The sequence below is a fragment of the Nannospalax galili genome, unplaced genomic scaffold (assembly GCF_000622305.1).
Source record: "Nannospalax galili isolate Female #2095 unplaced genomic scaffold, S.galili_v1.0 scaffold2893, whole genome shotgun sequence".
In the NCBI taxonomy this organism is placed as follows: Eukaryota; Metazoa; Chordata; class Mammalia; order Rodentia; family Spalacidae; genus Nannospalax; species Nannospalax galili.
The window spans coordinates 525,682-541,584 of NW_008332965.1; the positions used below are offsets into that span (position 1 = coordinate 525,682).

The 15,903-nt window shown below is 40.5% G+C and overlaps 1 protein-coding gene across 10 annotated transcripts in view; it reads right to left on the reverse strand.

The window, feature by feature from the left end:
• Snap91 (synaptosome associated protein 91) overlaps positions 1–15,903 on the reverse strand; it is a 135,420-nt gene that overhangs the window by 118,919 nt on the left and 598 nt on the right. For 6 of the 10 annotated variants that reach the window (XM_029560987.1, XM_029560986.1, XM_008827833.3 and 3 more), the window contains one exon: positions 15,030–15,189. In XM_029560987.1, the coding sequence (XP_029416847.1) occupies positions 15,030–15,159 (130 nt within the window). In that variant the 5' untranslated portion in view covers positions 15,160–15,189. Of the gene's footprint in view, positions 1–15,029; positions 15,190–15,892 lie in introns of those variants that run through there. The other 4 variants (XM_029560981.1, XM_008827837.1, XM_008827832.2 and 1 more) reach the window with 2 other exon arrangements.

Below are 15,903 nucleotides of genomic sequence, written 5' to 3' on the forward strand. Positions count from 1 at the left end.
ATACAGACGTATGTCTGCTCCACTACTTCCCAAGGTCACTTGTCATAGAATATGTTAAAATAAATGCTTTACCACAATACTGATGAGGGTGGATGGGCTCAGGAACAGTGGTTTGATAACATACCCTCTATTTTTTTCTCTTGTTAATCTAAGATGAGCTTCACAGGGGTTTTATCCCCGGAGTAAGGTAACTAATGAACTGCCCTGAGATCTCACTGTTCTGTTCTTCCTAAAATAATCTTATGGTATTTCACCTAATTTTGTTTGTAATATCATTACTCATGACACTAGAGACAGGTAAGCAAAAATCATCATGCAGTGGGGAAAAAAGAAACCGTAAGTCCACATGAGGAAACCCCTGGCTCTTCCCTCCCTCAGAGGTGGTGGGTCTTGGACTAACTTCCTTGGACTTGGTCTCCTCTTTAAGCCTATGGTAAGGGAACTGACCACCAGATACTCCCTGAGGGAGTCAGCAGTCATACCTGTAGTACCACATCCAGCCCATCACACACCTTAGCCCCTCCTTCACCTCTTGAAAGCCCTTTGTTTTCTTTCATCCAAATCCTACGGGAAAAGAGGGGTTGCTGATGTATTTTACATTAAAAACTGAATTAGGGGGATGGAGAGATGGCTCAGTGGTTAGGAGCAGTAGATGCTCTTGCAGAGGACCTGGGTTCGATTCCCAGCACCCACATGGTGGCTAACAACTGTCTGTAACTCCAGTTTCAGGGGATCCAATGCCTTCTTCTGACCTCTGAGGGCACTGCACAACACCGGTGCACTTACATACATGCAGTTAATACACTCATACACATAAAATAAAATGATAAAATATTTTTTTAAAGTGAATCAAGATTTATCTTACATTTACAAAGAAATCATATCCATGTAAGTACCTAAGAAGCAGCTCAGAAAAACATATCTTGCATTATTCATATTTAAAGGTGATTGAGTAATATCAGACTTGATCCCTTGAAAAAAGCTTAAATTTTAAGTGGAAAACTCAGAACATCCATTTCCTATCTCAAAATAGCTATAATTGTCTCTATCAGTGCAAAAGATAAAACACCTTCACCTTTGGCTGTCAGGCAGATAGGACAAAACTTCTCCCTTAGGCTTAACCACACAAATCAGTGATTGGCTCATTTACAAAGCAGCTTGTTACAAGCTTAAAAATACAAGGCCATTAGCAGATGAACCATCCATGGACTCTGAACCATCCATGCTGACTGCAAATATGGAAATTCAGAGAATAACTTGTCTTATATTTAACGTGAAAGAATGGTCTGTCTACACTAGGGATAGCATACTGGTTTCAGCTTAATTGTGTACTGTGATTGAGAATAGAAATCCAAATCATCAGATACAGGTACAGTTTGAGGTCAAAGTTACATATAAAAGAGCACTAAGATCAATCTGTGATGTGTGCCGAGGCAGTGAACCACTGTCTGGCCACTAGTTATCCATCCATTTCTAGTATCATCTGGCCTCACAGGAGCCAGTTTAAAACAGTTCTTAAAAACTGTCACACTGTGAGGGCAGTGAATGCCAGAGACCCCATGAGTATGAGAGAAACCTTTCTAAGATGTATATGAAAACCTATAATCCGATTCCTTTGCTGTGGGCATGGTAGAGTCAATGGCTGATGTTCACAATCCATTCCCTTCTCTTAAACTCAAAGCTAGATGCCAACCTCATACTTGCATTGAGGCCATTAGCTGAGTTCTTGCTAACAAAACATAAGAAGGACTGATACCTAAAGCTAGTCCCAGCACTTAGAATATTTCCTTTTCTGTCTTCTCCATTAGCTGGACTTCAGTGGAGGACTCTGAAGCCCAAGGTAAGAGACTAGAAAATGCCATCCAAAGCAGTTGGCAACAGGAACAAGAAGTGAAAATTACACTGAGTCCCTAGCTCTTGGGACTGTTCCCAACAAGACAGGTCTGGATGAGCCTGACAATCACAGTGTCACGCTATGTACATGAAACAACCTAAGATGACAAAATCAATTATTCTCTATGATTTTGTCAAACTCTAGCTGAAGGAAGAGAGCTTACATCTTTCAGTGAGGGGGTGATGAGAACTGACCACACTATAGACTTGTTGAGGTTTGTCTACAAGAATGATGCTCACTCACTGCTTTTGTGAGAAACAGGAGGAGGCAGGAGAACAGCACGAGGGAGCTGGTTTCATCCATGCCTTTTCCTCACACTGGTTATGAGGCCCAAAGTGATCCTTTTTGCCAAAACTAGTTTGATCTATATTCCTGTAACGTGCAAATAAAACAGCCGAAACTGTTAGGGATGCAAAGTAGAAAGCAAAACATGTTGGTGCATAATTTTCTAAAAATATCTATTATAGGCACATGTATATATTAAAAAATGAACTGAGTCTTTATAACTTTTATTTCCAAGACAAATACACTTTAACGCCTAATTTTTCAAGGTTGTCAAGTATCTATTTGGAGACATTAATGTTTTTAATAAAGAATGGAGGGATTATTAGTAATTATACATATAATATATAATGATATAACAAACATCCATGGAAGACTGATTTTCTCTATTTTTTAAGGTAAAGTTTGTAGGAATCAAGTTACTGGGCCAAAGGATTTTCAAGTGTTTCAGTTATGATATTGACAAGGCACCCTTCCAGACAGCTATGCTAATTTATACTTTCACCAACTGAGCACTAAGTTCAGATCCTTTTTTCCATCTGAGAACACAATGCTGAGCTGAAGAAAAGAGCTGACAAAACTGATTTATGAAATGATGAGTACAACTTACAAGTAAGGATGACATCAATCTCTAGCAGATTGATGGTGTGTATGTGTGTGTGTGTGTATGTGTGTGTGTCTGTGTGTGTGTGTCTGTGTGTCTGTAAAACAGATCCCTGGCATAGTTCTTCACAAAATACAGCTTAAAAAGTTACATTAAAATTAAAAGACACAGGGGCTGGAGAGATAGCTCAGAGGTTAAGAGCATTAGCTGCTCTTGCAGAGGACCCAGGTTTGGTTCCCAGAACCCACGTGGCAGCTAACAACTATCCATAACTCCAGTTCCAGGGGATCTGATGCCGTCTTCTGACCTCTGTGGGCACTGCATTACATGGGCACTTACATGCACACAGGCAATACACTCATATACATAAAATAAAAATTATATATAAACTCAGCTGGATATGATAGCACAGACCTTTAGTCCCAGTACTCAGGGGCAGAGGGAGGTGGATCTCTGTGAGACTGAGGCCAGCCAAGTCTACAGAGAGAGTTCCAGACCACCTGGAGCCACAGGGAAACTCTGACTCAAAAAACCAAAAATAAAAATAAAAAATTCCAAAGACTCCTTTGTAACCACGGTAAGAGTTATTATTTAAAAGGACAATTAGAGAACTATAACAGAGTGCAGTGATGTAGTGGAGGTGTTAAACAGTTCAACCTACTCACAAGTGCAGCCTCAAAGTAGCCTCCTGTGGAACTTTCCATAGGTCCACATATGCTCACTCAGGAGTAGAAAAAAAACAAACAGAATATTACATGTTAAAATACTTAATGAAGAGGCCAGAAAAATATGAACACACTGTAACTCTGATAAGAGAAACAGAATGTAACAAAACCACATGAAGTCGTAGTCTGTTGAATTACCCAGCTAGAAGACAGAACAGCTCTAAGCTACACACTGATACTAACCAAGGTAACACAGAGTTCCAGTTGAGCTTCTCTGGCACAGAGGTGACCATCAGAACAAAGTTAACAAAGTAGTGACACATCAGGGAGTTGTTTAAGACAGGCAAGCAAGAATTACCATCACACACATAGGAGGGATGATTTGCCTCTGGGACTCAGCTTTCTTAAATGTTAAACCTAAGAGTTCAGAAATGTCTAAAATTTTCTCCAACTTCAAGGGCCCTCCAGATGTGGGCCACATTCAGAGGCCATCTCTTAACACTATCTACCTCTCTTAAATTCAGTCTTCTAGGATCCTTTATTTAATTTGTGTGTGTGTGAATGTGTGTGCATGTGTGTGTGTATGCATGCAAGTGTGTGACACATGTGCAGGTGCCCAGAAAGGCAAGAAGACGGTGTCGGATCCTTTGGAACTGGAGTTATAGGGCAGTTGTGAGCTGCACAATGTGGGTGCTGGGAACTGAACTTGGGTCCTCTGGAAGAGCAGCAAATGCTCTTAACCACTGAGCTGTCTTTCCAGTCCATCCTTCAACTTCTTCAAGTCCCAAAGACCTGCCTTCTCTAAGTAAGCCTCTCTCTGAAGAGCAGGAAGCAGCCCATGCCTACACCTTACCCAAGCAAGTTCCACAGACCCCTCATGCCTGCCTCTAAACACCATTCTACAATGCACATCCACTGTAGTCTTTACTTTGTATGTTAAACCTTAATTCCTTTTGAATCACTTGCAATTGCTTCTTTCATTTTCTGTCTCCCCTACTAAGCTGCCAGCTTCCTAATGCCAAGGGCTTTATTTGTTTTCTACGGTATCCCTGCCTCCTGGAACAATTCCTGCCATTTAGTAAATATTTGTCAGATGAATAATGAGATTATGCTAAATAAGCACTCAAAGTCTCAAGATTGAGAGTAACTTCTAATTTCTCCAAATAGGTCATTAAAAATCAAATATGTCGACATTTATCACTCTCTTTACAAATGCAGAAAATACTGTTTTAGGTTAAATTTATCTCCTTTCCTCATGGCTTTTCTAAACTCCTTAAGCAGGTTTTCTCATTTTTTCTTTTGTGTGTTTATTTTTTGAGTTTCGCAAGGCTGGGGATCAAACCCAGCACCATACGCATGCCAGACAAATGCTGTGACACTGAGCTTTATTCTAGTCAGCCCAGGATGGCCTTGAATTTGCTATATTCCTGCCTTGGATTATAGACATGCACCGTGCCGATCTGCACGAACCAAGTTTTTATAATATCACAAGAATGTAAGGGTTGAGAGGAAATAAATACACGTCAGCTAATTACATTAAGCAACTGAATGATTAACTGATTACCTTAAACAACTTTTATTGATTTTTATAGTATTTTAAGAGAATGGATCATCTTTAACTCTCTAGTCATCTGAAAGTCATCAGGAAAAAGTAAAATCTTTATATAGAAAGCTTGAGGGAAAAGGTTTAAAACTTGGGAAATAGAAAGTGTACGATACAGACAATCATTCAATAAATACTTGTGAAAACATGTTATCAGTCTGTGTTTGGTATCAGAGGAGCTTGAAGGAGACTTCAGACTGGAGGGAGAAGTCACCACAGGGAACCCTCTGTGGCTGGAATGCATACTGGGGCCCTCTAAGCCCTTGAGGAGGCATTCCCAAGCTGGATTTAGAAGTGAGATTTTTAAAAATATATTAGAACACAGAACTAACATGACATGTGCACGTGACTAAAAGTAATGCAGGGTGCAGTGAATCTAGTGAAAGAAAAGTTCATTTAAGAATGAACCGGAGGTGGAGGGACAACAGCAAAAGAAGGAAACAGTCCACTCCGGCCTAGTACACGGGTGAGCCATCAAGAAAGACATTGGATCATTTAGATAAATACACAGGCACCCTTCCACCCATGTGACTGAGCTCACAAGAAAATGAAAGCAATATCCAGGACCAAAAAAAGAAAGGTTTCTGGAAACCACATGGTAGAGCAACACTGAAGCAGGTGCTCAGAAGCACCTGTTGAATCTGAAGAGCCTAAGGGTGTACAATTTAACAGCCCCTTGTCAGCAACAGGTGACCAGGTAGTAAGGAAGGTAACCAGTGACTAGCTAGAGCAAAGACCCATACACCCTTAGTACAATTAGCACATACAGAAAAAGGAAATTAGCAAAGGAAAACAATGAAATGTGTCACATTAAGCCTATGCTCAGTGTAAATGAAAGGGAATAAAATCTCTGGGGCATTTCTAGCCTCAGCTTCCCCTAGTTCAAGTTTGTGATTCAAACTTACACTATAGACAACACTCTAATATCTCAGGCCCTTGGGGTTATATGTTTCAGAATTCATCATTCTCCAGATTCAGCAAAAGCATTAAATACACCACACACTAACATCCCAGTATAATCTTGAAAGCACAACACATATTTCTGTAGTTCAACGCACAAACCTTGAGAATAGGTGGTATCAAGAATGATTCAAGTCAGCTTTCGCCACCAAAGATTTGAAAAAAAAATGTGTTTTTCTCCGTTCTTTGGATTTTCAAATTATGGATGAAAAGAATGACCTGGACCTGTACCAGTTGGGAAATCAGAAATCAGTCCAGCATGGGACACCTGCAGGACTTCTGTGAAGTACAGCCAATTATCTCCAGGTAACACCAGGTTCCCCAGGATTCTCACAAATAAAGCCCCAGCCAACAAGACTTCAGAGTCTAAGATTATAAAACATCTGAGAAAACATCATGATCGCGGGTCAGGCAGAAGCAAAAATAGAAATAGAAAAAGAGCTCCATATAACAGATCTGTATAGAATAAGAGTATAAAATTAGTTTAGCTAAAAATGGTAAAGCAATAATAGAGGAACTCAAAAATATGAGCAAGGAACATATGTTATCCAAAAATGAGCAAATCTGAAAAACTTCGAAAATTAAAATATAGATGAATAAATTATAATTAAGGTTGTGGAAAAGCAGATAAGACATAGCTAAAGAAAGACTTAATAAACTGGATGACATCTGAAAACAAACCATGCTACTAGAGAAGAATGCATTGAAAACTAAGCAAGTTATACTAGACATACAGGAGTAGAATAAAGTATAACATATATGTGGTCACAGTTCAGGGCCATAAAAAGAAAGAAAATGGGTGTAGGCAACCATCAATGAGAATTCAAAGGCTGAGGATATTCTAGAACTGATGAGAGACATTAATTTTCAGTTCAGGAAATTGAAAACATTCCTAATAGGGCTGACAAAAAGGAAAATCCACATCTAGACACACACATGCTACAGAAGGTCTAGACAGACAAATTTTTAAAGAATCCATAAAGCAAGGGATTTTTAAAAGCAGGCTGATCAATGAATTCTTAAGGACAACAATGAAAGTCAAATGAGTAATATATAATAGCTGTTTTTCTAAAGTTGTCATGAGGATTTTTCAAAATCATGAAGTCAATAAAAGACTTTATTCCAAAACATGATTTACCAGTAAGGAGCCTTACCAAACAAGCTTTGGAAGGTTACAGTTCAAGAGAGTTTCACACATGAAGGGGTGGTGAGGCAAGAAGACCAACACAGGATGGCAATGTCTAAACAGGCATTGTCTCTATCAAATGAGTTATCTAGCTGTGGGGGTAAAAACTACAGTAGAACAAAAACTTGGACTATAGGAGCATATCAAATAGAAGTTCCAAAGTTTCCACTTTCTTTTATTAGAAAAAAGATTCCTGGGACTGGAGAGATGGCTCAGAGGTCAAAAGTACTGGCTGCTCTTGCAAAGGACCTGGGTTCAGTTCCCAACACCTACGTGACAGTAAACAACTGTCTGTAACTCCAGTTCCAGGGGATCCGATGTCTTCTTCTGACCTCCGAGGGCACTGCACAACATGGTTTCACTTATACATGTAGGCAATATACTCATACACATAAGAAATAAAAATAATAAAGTACTCTTTTAAAAAAGGAAAAGATTCCTGATTTATTTAAAGTGTGACTATTAAATTCTTAAGGGTAGGAGCTGGAGAGATGACTCAGCAGTCAAAAGCACTGGCTGCTCTTACAGAGGACACTGGCTGCTCAGCTCCCAACACCTACATGACTGTTAATAACTGTCTGTAACTCCAGGTCCAGGGGATTCAACGCCCTCTTCTGGCCCCCATGAGCACTGTATGTACATGGTGCCTTTATATGCATGCAGATAGAACACTCACAAGTATAAAGTAAATATAAATAATTTTTTTAAATTCTTAAAGGTAGCCAATGAAAGAATAAATAGTATGTACAGCTTCCAAACTATAGAAAGACCAGAACGAAATTTAAAACTGAGAAAATTAAAAGGAGGGAACAAAAGTGAGCAAGAAGTGGTAGGAGGCACATCCCATGGGACTGTTACAGTGCTGGGGTAGCAGGAACTGTACCAGCAGCAAGAACAGTGACAGTAGCCAGCGCTCTGGCCATGGCTGGCAATAGTGGTGGTGGAGAAGCAAACCCACACTGTCCCCACGTGTCTCCAGGCTTCCCAGCCTTCTCACAGATGAAGTCTTGGCCACCATCACCACCTCCGTACAATGGTACCAGTACCTGACTGTTACTGCATATTTATGTGTCAGCAATAGCTCTTGGATACTGGTTTGGTCAACTGAGTAGGCAATGGCTGCACCCAACAGAAATCCCAATATTTCAAGCATGAAACAGAACCATGAAAGACGAAGAATATCTACAAGGAGGCAAGCATCACATTTTCTTTGAAATCTCTGTTTCAAGAGTGTTGGAGGTAGAAAATAAATAAAAATAAAACATGACTGACAGGCTGCTAGAAGAGGCTGGGGAGTCCAGAGATACTGCGTGCAGTTGGTTTTGTTGACTTGTTTTGAATGGAGATACTTGAAAATGCTAAGACAGAAAAAGTGAGAGATTAAAGATTCTGACAGAGAGAATAATTCTTGTTCACATGAGGAGAGTTATAATTAAAAAAAAAATCCTAACCCAAGGAGAATAATTTAATGATCGGACCAAAAAGCAAAACTCCACAAAACAGGCAAAGAACTAGCCTCTGTCTCTCTTGAGTTGTCAGGAATGCACATTACAAAACGCTTTACAACACAAAAGATCCACCATAAAGATGTGTAACATAGAAAGAAACCCTATTACACAAGAAGAGGTGTCCTCACATATAGAGGACAAATTAGCAGACAGCGAGAGAGAGTCTAGATAATGGCTGTGGGGCTTCAGGGTGCAAATCTCCCTGTGTAGTCTCACCCTGCTGCCCCGAGGCAGAATCCACCTCTTGCTTACAGGTCAGCATACTATTGACACCAGGGCAGAACAACTCCACATTACTTAAACTCCTGAAAGAAAATAAATGTTTTCTATCACTTGTAAACAACACGTTTCTCTGCAAAGAGAAAGGAATTTACAAGAGAAATTTAACAGGAATACTTTAAAGGCAGTGAGCCTGGCTTTCCAAATGATTTAATCACACTATGAATTGTATCTGAAGACTCGCCAAGCATGCTGGTTTAGTTGAGTCACCTCCAAAACACAGCTCTGTAGTGAACGCATCTGTGGCCTTCAAGGACAGGCTCCTGTGTCAGTTCTGACCTTTACCAAGTTGCAGAAACCAAGATAAGCCCTGAAAAGCACTCGACTTGAGCATGGATCTGCTTGGAAGGAAGAAGGAAGATTTTAAAGGCTGTCTGTTGAAAGCTAAAAGAAAGAAATATAGTAATTCAATGGTCAGATTAAATTATGTAATAGGATTTAGCACTCATTTACTGAACAACGTACCAAATTACTAAAGCAAAGTATCAAAATTCTAGGTTTTAATATAAAATGTTGTATGCAAATATTAAAATTAAGATACGAGTTTACTAGCTACTCAATTTTACATAATTTTTTCCATTTTCAGGGCACTAGAGAAGCATGGTGGCTGACAACTGTCCGTACTCCAGTTCCAGGGGCTCCATGGCCTTCTTCTGACCTCCTCAGGCATTGCATGACACAGGTGTACTTACATGCATGCAGGGAATACACTCATACACATAAAAATAACAAATAAACTATTTTTTAAAAAGGCTTTTTAAAAAATCAAAATTTTAAAGACAGGCTACGGCTTTGTTGTTAAACAGTGCTTAACACGTGTGAGACTCTGGGTCCAACTTCTAGCACCAACAATAAGAAAATTTTGAAATTCAGAGTAAAAAAGCCTATATTGTTCTTCTAGCTGATATATAGTTTGATTCTTTACTTTTACCCATTTCTAAAGCACATCCCTTCCATCACCTAACACTGTCTGAGCTCCTCTGTTTCCCCTATCCTAGTAACTACTCAGCCTCATGTGGTCCCTTCCCTGCTCCCCAACACTAAACATTAAGAATACTCCAGGCCCACACAGACTAGACTCTTACTTAGCAGACTTGAAATATAAATGATAATCAGATTAAAGCATTTCAGATGTGCATTTTCCCCATTTCTCCTTGACTGCCTATAAAGTAGCATAGTTTGTTTTAAACCATATTCATACTTGGCTTGGGTCTTCTGGTGAAATCTAGAAAGCACAGAATATACCCAGGTATAGGAAAATAATAGGGTGTATTCAGACAATAGCAAATAGTTAGAACAATCAGGACCAAAAGGAAAATATATTTACAGCAAGTGAGGATACTTATATTCAGATTTACACTAGTGTTCAGTTATCTTTCATACACTGCCCTACTTGATTTTATTCATTAACTTTTACTTACTTTTTGGATCTTTCAAGTATTTAAAAATCCACTATAGATGATAGATGATAGATAGATAGATAGATAGATAGATAGATAGATAGATAGATAGATAGAAAAGATAGATAGATGATTGATTAATAGATAGATAGATGATAGATAGATAGATGATAGATAGATATGATAGAAAAGATAGATGATAGATGATAAATAGATGATAGATAAATAAGATGATAGATAGATAGATGATAGATAGATGATAGATTAGATAGATAGATAGATAGATATGATATGATATGATAGAAAAGATAGACAGATAGATGATTGATTAATAGATAGATGATAGATAGATGATAGATAGATATGATAGAAAAGATAGATGATAGATGATAGATAAATAGAAGATAGATGATAGATAGATAGATAGATGATAGATTAGATAGATAGATAGATAGATAGATAGATAGATAGATAGATAGATAGATAGATTGATTTTTTGGTCTTTTGAGACAGGATCTGATGTGGCCCAAGTTAGCCATGCTATGTAGCCCAGGATGACCTTGAACTCCTGATCCTCCTGATTCCACCTCCCAAGCTAGGATTATCACCATGCCTGGTTTGAATCACATTTCTATGAATCAAAATATTTGTTACATATACTAAGCAGATTTAAATAAAGAAAATAAGTTTGGAGCTTAAATTTTCATTCTTCCTCTTCACAATGTTTTCTTTCTTATAGAAATTTTAAGCAGCAGGAATTTTGTGGTAGTTTGCCAGTATTTACTTTGAATAAAATAATCCCTACCTACCATTACCAGATATCTTTATAATAATATAATCTTAATTTTTCTTAATGAGAAAAAATAATTTTAATAATAAATTCTGATGCTTTACCTTACCTCTAATATCTTAAACATAGGATTCAGAACTTGAAGAATCTGCATTTTATGTGGGATAGTCATTATAAAGAATCTTCCAGAAGATGAGTGTGAGAATGATAGGATTGCTGATAACCAAATGAGTTTTCCATCATGCTTGCTTTGATGTTAACAGTGAGATAAGATGTGAATTTGGATGATCTTAAATAGGGGACTTTGATAACACAGCACATCTAGAAATCGGTCATAAGCACTGTTAGCTCAAATAAATCTCATGCTGGGGCTGCAGTACTTTCTGAATATCCCCCCGCAGTTGTTGCTTTGGGCCAACTCAGTGCTTCTGTTAAATCTAGACACAGTGCTTGGGGAAGCACCAGATGGGCTACTAGCTCTTTTTGTTGATCTGGGATAGCCTTTAGGCTAACCACAAAACAGAGGAGGAAGCCCATTGCTGTGTAACATTGGTGACCCAGCAGGTGAAACCCTGCTGAGTCCTGGACACTTTCTACCAAATACACACAGAAGTTCCCAGGGAAAGAAGGTGAGGCTGCACATGTCAACCCAGAGGGGTAGTGTTGATTGGTTGTCTTTAAATGTGCAAAGGGCAACATTATTATTTCAGGATGGTGGGGTATAGAATGAAATCTTTAGATATTCTAAATATGCAATAAAAATATAGCCCTATTCAATTACTAAGGCTTACCACATCTTTAGCATTTGATATATAGCTACTAACTATGGTGATAATTTTGTGAATCTCTTTCTCCCTTCAAGAAATAAACATTTATTTTAAAAAAAATCTGGGCTATGGACATAAGTCAGTGGTAGTGTTTGACCAGCATTACAATGACCTAAGTTCAAAAACTAGCACCACAGATACCAGAGCAAACAAACACTGAGAACATAGACTTTCTTTGCCTCCACCTTTCCCCCATATGCCACTCTGCCCCAAAATGTCAACAGCTTATTTCTTCAAACACATAAATCTTATGCCATTAACCAACACTGTATAAATCACCATTAACAACAGTGACTTTTTTGACCTTTTAATCCAAAGAGATTAGCTGTTAGGCAAATATTTAAAATTAAACTTTCATAAAGATTCTGAGAACAATTAATCCAATAGTTTTAAGAAAGCACAGAATTATAAACTCTATTATCTCCCAATTAAAACTCTAAAACTAAAAGTAAATATACAAAGCAAATAAAAAATGTTTGCTTCAAATCATCAAACTACATTTTCTTCTCTTCTTCCCTGTCAATATTTAATGCTCTCAAAACTAGCAACTATTTTAAAATGTCTATAAACAAACAGGTAATATGTTTGCATGTTTAATGACAAGTATAGTGTATTTTCAAGACTGGTAATGTTACTCAAAATTTGTGCATAATTACTGGAATTGTTGACTGCTTTTTAAAGCAACTTTACAAAGAATTCTGAGCATATAACCAAATTTAAATAGGTAAGTTTTCCATTTTGTCTTTTGTTAGACTACCACATAGTAGTCATGTAATACCTGTCAAGTCCCACCCAAAGTTTGGATGTTAAGAGTGGAAGATAATTTATCACATATCTTAATGGAAAAATAAAATACTACAAAGAAAAGTCACTAGCCCTACTCCTCAGAGCTTGGTTTTTGCTGACTTAAGAATTTTTGTGTTAAGAGTTAAGAATTTTTGTGTAGAGAGCCTGAAATGTGTGAAAGAGTTGTGAAGTTCACTTTTATGCAAAGCCATACAAGTAAGGCAGGTATTTTAGAAATGAGACTAGTTAGGCTAAAGTGTTTCCTTCACCCACTTTACAACAAACATGTCACTAACTACAGATGGCAGTTAAATGCAGTAGTTAAAGGCAATGGGTATTCATTACCATAGATGGAAAGCTCAGTACCCAGCACGCTGTGACTGCTCAATAAAAGTATAGCTTAAATGATTATTAATATTTATAATTCAAAAGCAGTTCCTATTTCTGATTATTTCTTTTCACATGGACTCTTTTCCCATGGTCCATATCTTCTGAAGCATTCCACTCATTAATATATGCTGGGGTACTGGAAAATATCTCACTTTCAAACATTTAAGAGATGTTTCCAGACCTCTAGGATGAAGGTAATTAATTAGATCTAGAAAAGCCCCTCTTTAGCTGACTGCTTTCCTATTGAAATGCTCAAACTTGGACATAGTCTCTGGCATACATCAATATTCTGATCTATCATAAACTGCAGCAGATCCATAACCCTCACCTTTTTTATCATGAGCATTTTCTAGGTTGACACACATCATTGAGACCTGACTCATCCTTCCAGAGTTGGGGAAAATGATGGAAGGATGGCTACATGATTCAGCATGCGGCAGCAAAGTGAGCTGATCAGGAATGGATAATTTCCACTCCCGCTAGGTGTCCTGGCCCTGGTGGCCTGCCTCTCTCACCCTGTACCAAATGTGTAACACATGATACTGTAATCAATAAATTTTGTTAAGCATTCCTTCAGGAAAGAATGGTGTCTTCTCCTCAGACAAACTTCTAGAAAGAAAATTGTTCAATGCTATGCAACAGCTCTGACAATGTCCAGGTGTAAGCTTCCTCCAGCTTTCCCCACAAGGAGGACTGGGCTAGAGTTTACTCCAAGGATGGTGACATTTTCTCAGCAGCAGTGGGAGGGCAGGCTTGAAGCAAAAGAAAACCACAAAGCAGGCAAAGGAAACAAGATGGAAAGATGGGTGTGGACAGACATGTGCTTTTCATGCTAACACTGACCTTTAACAACTGACATCACGAGAGGAGGGAAGACTAGAAGCAGATCAGAGACTGAACAGAAACTGAAAAATATAACCCGGTGTGGCCTTAGGAGGGGCCTTACTGCCCAGAGCAGGTGACAGTCTTTCTCTAACTGTCCCTCTTTACCTTCCAGCAGCAAAAGAGTTACTATGCTAATTGTATGAAAAACTTCAGAAACATATAGATCCCAAACCAGGAAAAACCTTTTCCACCAAATGACTAATACAAAGGAACATTATGTAGTAAATGTTTTTCATCTAAAATTGCATCATCTCCAATGCCGAGAGAGTACTACCATTTTGTGACCAAAGCAGTCCTTCCATCCAGCATTTTCTGAGAACAGGATAAAGTGTGCCAAGTTGTGTAAAACACAATCACCATTATCTATGAAGTGTGATTTCCTGTCCTGATAACGTGGATCTATTAGGGTTCAGTGTAGTGACAAATGACACATGCACACACCCCCACACTCACACACAAACCCTCAGCAGCCCCACTGGAAGATGGGATTTTAGAACCATCGGGATGCATTTAGGAAATAACAGTGACAAGTGTGACCTTCCATGAATCATCTTCTTTTTCTCTCCATTTTGACTGTGCAACCCCTCACTTCCCTTAACCTAAAAGAGGGTAGTGAGGAAAAAAAGCAACTAATCTAAACGGACTATTTCTAATTATAGGCATGCATACCACGTGTGCTTGCATGTGTGTGTGTGTGTGTGTGTGCATACCACGTGTGCTTGCATGTGTGTGTGTGTGTTTCCCCTCCTCTAAGACACTGGAGGTCAATAGAAGGAAAAAAAATGGCTCAAAAGACAAGGTTTCACGGTCTAGCCAAGGGATCACCTCCCAGGCCTGAGACTGGCGCTCAGGGGCGACCCCGCTGGGGAGTGTGTTCCAAAAGCTGCAGTATTACAGCCCAGGCCGCACCACTGGCCTCTGAGGAGCCTTTGCCATGCGCATGTCCCACTTCTACAAAAGAGATGCTTACAGTCCAGGTGCTTTTTCTTGGGACCCATCACCTCGTGAGTGGTGGCTTTGCAGACCGCTCTCGCTACAGCAGAGCCAGTCACGCTGTACTGAGCCGCGGCGATCCGATCCGTGAGCGTTTGCCCCGACATCTTCGCTGGCTGCGTCTACCGCCTCCTCTTCTGCAGGAAAAAAGAGATGGTCCGGCTTTCACCTGCACAGCCTGGAACACCCAGGCCTCGCCTCCTCTCGCCGCACGGCGGCTCTCTCCTCCGCCGACCCCGCCCTGGCACCACCTCCTGAGGACACTAACGCGCCAAGCCCAGCTGGTCCATCGCGGTCCGGGGGTGTCAGCCACCAGCAGGGCCGTCAGGGTCCCCGGGACGAGCAAAGGTCCTCGCATCTTGCCATCGACTCCCACACCCCCACGCGGCCGCCACATCCCAGCCGCGCCCTCTGTTAATCAGCACTGCCGGTTTTGGGGTGCGGGACTCCGGCGCCCGTCGGGGGTTGCTCCCGGGCCACCGCGCCCAGAGGCGCCCCCCTCCCGCTGTCCGCGCCGCCGCAGCGAGTCCCGCCGGCAGCCCGCAGGGCCTGGGCCACCTCCCTCCCACCTCGGGCTGCCGCAGCAGCGGCTGGTCCTCCCTGGATGGCGATGATGCTCCGGCGCCACGCTGAGGGGCCCGATGCTCCCCTCGTCCCCATCCCCGCCGCAGGGCAGCAGGGGCGGCGCTGAGCCTCACCCAGCCCGGCCGACCGTCCTGCCCCCGCCCGCCGCACCGAGCTGTCACCCTGCCGCCTCTGCCCTTCTCCGCGCCCTGGGATTATCCTCCCCGGATCCCTAGGGCTGGCCGGGGGAGGGCTCGGATCCCGCCGCGTACTCACCCCGCCCGGGA